At 43.2% G+C, this 6000-nt stretch overlaps 1 gene segment (V, D, J or C); it reads right to left on the reverse strand.

Moving 5' to 3' along the window:
• Window positions 1-5625, reverse strand: part of LOC106995637 (immunoglobulin heavy constant delta-like) — a 727209-nt gene extending 721584 nt beyond the window's left edge. The window contains 2 exon segments of the C gene segment in view: window positions 5082-5387; window positions 5474-5625. Coding sequence covers window positions 5082-5387; window positions 5474-5519 — 352 coding nt within the window.
• Between the last annotated feature and the right edge of the window lie 375 nt (window positions 5626-6000).

The raw sequence follows: 6000 nt of genomic DNA on the forward strand, positions 1-6000 counted from the left end.
TGGAAAACCCCTAAACTTAAAAAAATGAAGGAATTTTAGGATAGATTTCTATATTATGGATGCATGAATAATAAAAGATTAAGTACAAAAAGAGATACACAGAAGATGAAAATTCTGCAACAGAAAATTTTGCGAAATAGACAGCTTTGTACTAGTTTGTAATTTTACCTAAGTATTCAAAAGATAAACTCCAGAGAGATCCAAATAAGAAACTATAACATTTCAATGTTACATGACTGCTCAAGAGGAGCTTGAATTGACATTATTTTGATGAATCATACCTCAATAATAAAACTGTGTCTAATGGTGCACTTATTCATGAGGCTGCTTGAGTAAATAGTTTCTACCTCTCCTACCTGGGAGTCCTGGCACAACCCAACATTCTCTAAACCTGGGGGCCACTGAGAACAGAGACAGAAGTTTGAATATTTTGAAGTTATTATGAAGTTTTGAGAGATCCACAATCACCGAGTGAAGTGATTGGTGAGGGTGGTCTCTATGAGCCTAGTCTTTGAAGAGTGTGGCTATTTGTTATGACGAGCAAAGAGTTGCTTGTTATGATGAACATAAAGCAACAAAGACAGTCAAGGAAAATGAAGAAACAGGGAGAATGGTACAAACAGAGGGACAAGATAACGTTCCAGAAACTGGCAACAATGATTTAAAAAGCATATGGATTACCTGGCAGAATATTTAAATAAATATGAGAAACATGTTTAATAAGCTAGTGGCAGCATGCAAGAACAATGTGAGAATTTTAATAGAGATAAAAAATTTGAAAGAGGACTAGACAAAAATATTTGTGTCGAAGAATACAACAAGTCAGACAAAATTTTTAACAGAGCACACTGTGGAGAGGCTCAGGCTTTTCTTTCCCCTAGAGCAGGTACCCCTGAAATTCCCCTAGACATGAATCACTGTTTGCTCCCGGCCACCTTCTAGATTCTCCTCAGAGATGCCCAGGACTCCAGAGTTCAGGTTCTCTCATGTTGTGTGACTTTGGGTTAAAACACACCTGAAACAGTGTGACTGTTGTCCTTTATCAATTCATCATCATCCGCATTTTAGTTGATGAGATTTTTTTTACCTCATTTTGAAGAAATGAAAATAAATCTGTAGACTATATCTAGGCGAGAATTTTTTTTTTTTTTTTTGAGACAGAGTCTCACTCTGTCGCCCAGGCTGGAGTGCAGTGGTGCGATCTCAGATCAATGCAAGCACCACCTCCCGGGTTCACACCATTCTCCTGCCTCAGCCTCCCAAGTAGCTGGGACTACAGGTGCCCGCCACCATGCCCAGCTAATTTTTTGTATTTTTAGTAGAGTCCGGGTTTCACCATGTTATCCACGATAGTCTCGATCTCCTGACTTCGTGATCCACCAGCCTCAGCCTCCCAAAGTGCTGGGATCACAGGCGTGAGCCACTGTGCTTGCCATAGGCCAGATTTTCTTATCTCTCTTAGCTCTCTTTCCCTTGGTAGATGCGAATGTAGCCCCAAATATGATAGGAATCAGTAAACACTGCAGCTCTTACAACACTTTCTTGGTCAGCTGGTCCAACAGTGTGAGGACCACAATAGCACAATTATTTTATGAGACGAATTCTGTATCCAATGCAGACACATTTTTGTTTTATGTACCAGGACCTCCAGTCCATCGCAGCCTATGATTATGGAGAAGGAAAGAAACATTCTTCAAATTTCAATCGTACATGTGGTAAGAGAAACTGACATTTCTGTCCACTGGTTTCCAGACCCAGCTGTTGTAGACCCTGGCCACTGGGCACTGTAGTGCTCTCTGTTTTGGGGGAATTTAAGCATCCTGGAGAATGGTATTATCCCCAAAATGGGCCTTCTTTAGAGATTACATTTCCTACTATAAAACAGAGGCAAAAAATACCTGCTGTTTATCTCACATCAGACTGTGGAGACTTAAGTCAATGCTTCCATTGTTCTATTGACGTCTTTGTTTCTGGGCAAATGTGAAGGAGCAAGAACTGCTGGATCTCAGACTCATGTTCCTGTGATCACATCTCCTATCCCTTAACTATAGCTACATTCCCTCGTGTCAGAACACATTATGCAGTGTCTCATTCTAGGAATAAGATATCAGTAACTTGGACAGTGGCACTAGTAGCTTCTCTATCATTAAAAAAAAATGTGCAGATAAAGTTAATTCTTCTAAGTATAAATCACTACCTATCAGATTTGGGCTTTAATTTTTTCAAATTATCTCCATATGACTGGTGGGTATCCTTAGAGTGTGAATTTATTTTGTTAGACAAATGTGGTATCTATCGCTGTCAGTTCAGGCACTTGGTAAGACGTGCTGGTCAGTCTGGTTGGAGGTATCTGGGCTCAGTCTTCATTGCACATGTCAGGGAAAGCTCTGGTATAAAGAGAGTGGACGCTGTCACTTATGTAGCAGTGTGGATTAAACTGCAGAAGATCATCATACTATGAGGTCTCCATACCCTTTTACACAGCAGAGTAGATTTCCCTGGCTTTCAGCTGCCTGCTAACTGACATTAAATATTACTGCATGTACTTTTACTTAACACTGTTTTCTATTCTAAGCAATTGCCTGCTTAGTTAATTAAAGTAAGCACCAGTAAATTTTAAAACTAACAGTAAATTACCTGTACAACTAACATCAAATGGGCGTGGTGAATAAGCCAAGAAGAGATACCAGAAAACAAAACTCATAAAGACACACCTTGTGTGAGTTGAGAGTTGTCAGTGAGCACAGAAGACGTCAGGAGCTTGTGTTGACTTTTACATGAAGAAAGTCAATTATATTTGACACCCAGAAGGCTGTCACACCCATGAGAGAAATATGTAGAGTGATCCACATAACTCAGAAATTAGAAAGTGATAAAGTCACAAACTTGCAAAACCAGCAAAAACGACATTCAGTGTATTTAGTATTCAGCTCTGTTTCTTCAGGAAAAGGGATGGGTTATATCTGTATGGAAAATGGGACAAGTAGTTTTAAGCTGATTCTCCTGGGAAGTTGCTAAGGAAATCACTCAGGCGATGCTCTGACACAGGATTGTGAGGAGGACGTTGACCCCTGGTGGTCGCTGTCAGCAGCACGGGATGCTCAACCCTGGTGGGTGCCTTTGTTACTTACTGTTTTGTCCACAAGAGATTTTAAGCTGTCAGGTGCTGCATGCAGGTGAGTTTTTAAACCTCAGATGAGGAAAATAACATGACCATACAGAAGATGAGAAAATTGAAGACCTCACTTCATCAAGCACATTCCACTGATGAGCACTGTTTACACAGAGAGCCAGCAATGAGCTGGGAAGAGGAAGGGGCTGGGGAAGATCACCCATAGAAGGACACATCCAGCCTGCTTGAACTCCCTGTGGAAGGAGGGTTTCGATGTTTGCCCTCAGCTAATCAAGGGCATTTCAAGACCTTCAAAAGCTTTCAGAAAAAGAGTTTTCATGAACAAATGCCCATACGTTACTCAGAGTTGTATTTTTTCATATTTATTCTTCCCCTCTAGGCAGCACCGCAGCAGGGTGTTCTCAGAATTCTCCCTGATCCTTCTTGAGTTCCTGGTGCAGCTCCTGGAGGAGAAGCCTGCATGGGGGAGGGAGCCCTTCTCATGTGCAGCCCTGAGGCTGTCCCGTCACCTCACCCGCCACTGCCCTTCAGTCACTTGGTAAACATTTGTGAGCTAATCTTCCTGAAACGTGTGGTTTTGGGCAGTATATTCACCAGGTAATAAACTCCTTAAGCTCTGTTTATTTTGGCAGGCACGTATCCCTTTCAGGAGCACAGGTTTGTTCTGAGTGTGTGGCAGTGGATAATTACTGAGGGGGGGTTTATGTTCATCTTGTCATCTCCCACAGTGTACCCTCCATGGGGTTGGCACCCACAAGCAAGCAGACGGACTTGCTCAGCTGGAGGATGACAAACATTTTCATAACCTATGACCTCAGTGATGCTCTTTCCCTGCAAGACCAATCGTGATCATGCCTCTGGCTAATGTGCACCCATCAAGGGTGAGCAGTGACCACCTCTGTGAGGGCTCCTTCAGGGGCACACTCCCTCCGTAAAGGGAAACTTTTGTTCCTACCTGGTCCCATGAATGTGTTTGTATTTGCTGCACAAACAGCCTTATTCAGACCCACCACCCAGGAGCTTACAGTGTACCTAATCCAACTCTAGGGCATTGTACACAGAGTCTCTCATTGCCAGGGTCTCCAATTCTCATGAAAGGATGTTCATTATGAGATTTGCCAGAACTTTCTGGCCTTTTAGAGACATGAACCTGCCTCTAAAAGCTTAAAAGTCTTACTCTTTGGGAAGGAGCATTGTAAACCAGAAGTAAGATAAGCTCTAAATTAACATATATTTTGTGGATTTTGGAAGAAAGAGTTCAAATAGTAATAGCCTCACCCACTTTCCCTCTGACTAATATCAGTTCTAGAAAGCACTGAAAAAAACCTGTGGTGCTCTGAAACACTTTAGGTTTGTTATATTAGGGCATCACCAGAAAAAGAAAGAACCAAGTGTCCTTGGAGATTGATCCATTGTAACTGATTTGTGCCTGTGGGGCAGGATGGTTGTGGTGGAGGAGGCTGTGCCTGTGTAGGGCAGGGATTAGTGGGAATTCTCACACTTTCTGTGCAATTTCTTTGTAACCCTAAAACTGCTCTAAAATAAACTTTATGATAAGGAGTGACAGAAACATTTGAAATAAATTTTTGCCACTTTTTAAGCATCATTCTTAGTCTCACCATGTGGTCAAATAACCTTGCTCCAAATCACATATTCATCCCATTGGAAAACTTGTTCACAGTAGCACGTTCATGGAACGTTTGTATCAACTTTATTGAGTGTGGCCTTTCCCACTCCATGAATTTGGCTTATGTGATAACTCTTGAGTGGAATATTTGTCTTAAAATTAGAGTATGTACTTACTTCTATTGTTCTTTTTTTCTAGAATATATAACCGATTTTGTAAACAATCTTAAACTTAATAACCCCTGTCATCTCCTCAGCCCCGCACAGCTGCCTTCTCCCTCAGGGTTTCTGACACTCTCAGGATGTGGTTTTCACACTGTGCCTCTCGCACAGTAATACACGGCCGTGTCCTCAGATCTCAGGCTGCTCAGCTCCATGTAGGCTGTGCTTGTGGACGTGTCCGCGGTAATCGTGACTCTGCCCTGGAACTTCTCTGCGTAGTTTGTTACACCAACAAGAGGCATGATCACTCCCATCCACTCAAGCCCTTGTCCGGGGGCCTGTCGCACCCAGCTGATAGCATAGCTGCCGGAGGTGAATCCAGAAGCCTTGCAGGAAACCTTCACTGAGGACCCAGGCTTCTTCACCTCAGCCCCGGACTGCACCAGCTGGACCTGGGACTTGGCACCTGTGGAGAGGACACAGGAGTGAATAAAATCCTCTTTAACTAAACCGGGATCCCTTCCTCAGCTTTGGGACTAGGAAGCCCCTTACCTGTAGCTGCTGCCACCACAAAGAGGAGCCTCCAGGTCCAGTCCATGGTGATGAGCTGTGTTCCCAGGGGCTTCTTTAGAGGAGGGATGTGGTTGTTTTGTGATGCTCTCAGGGCGCCAATATATCTATATTTATCTCAGGAGACCTCAGGTTATTTGCATATTCATGTGGCAGGGTATTTCACAGCTCAAAGGCTGAACCAGGATTAGAAAGAAAACAGGTGTCACATCGGCTGGATAAGAGTGGGATGCTGAGACACCAAGCCCTAAATCCTGCTTGAGGAAATGCATCCCTACCCCAATTCTAAGCTGTCTGTGGACAGCAGTCTTCCCACTGAAGAACCCAGGATGTGCTCCTGATTTTACCGGGTGTGAACCTATTGTGGGATGTGAACCCACATTTTATTGGCATAGAGATTACCTGGGTTGTTTCTGGGACCATCGCTGTCTCTGACATTGAGAAGGCACCTTGACTCCATTCTGGCTCCATTAGGAACAGTCAGAGCTCTCTGGTAACACGGAAAAGGT

The sequence above is a fragment of the Macaca mulatta genome, chromosome 7 (assembly GCF_049350105.2).
Source record: "Macaca mulatta isolate MMU2019108-1 chromosome 7, T2T-MMU8v2.0, whole genome shotgun sequence".
In the NCBI taxonomy this organism is placed as follows: domain Eukaryota; kingdom Metazoa; phylum Chordata; class Mammalia; order Primates; family Cercopithecidae; genus Macaca; species Macaca mulatta.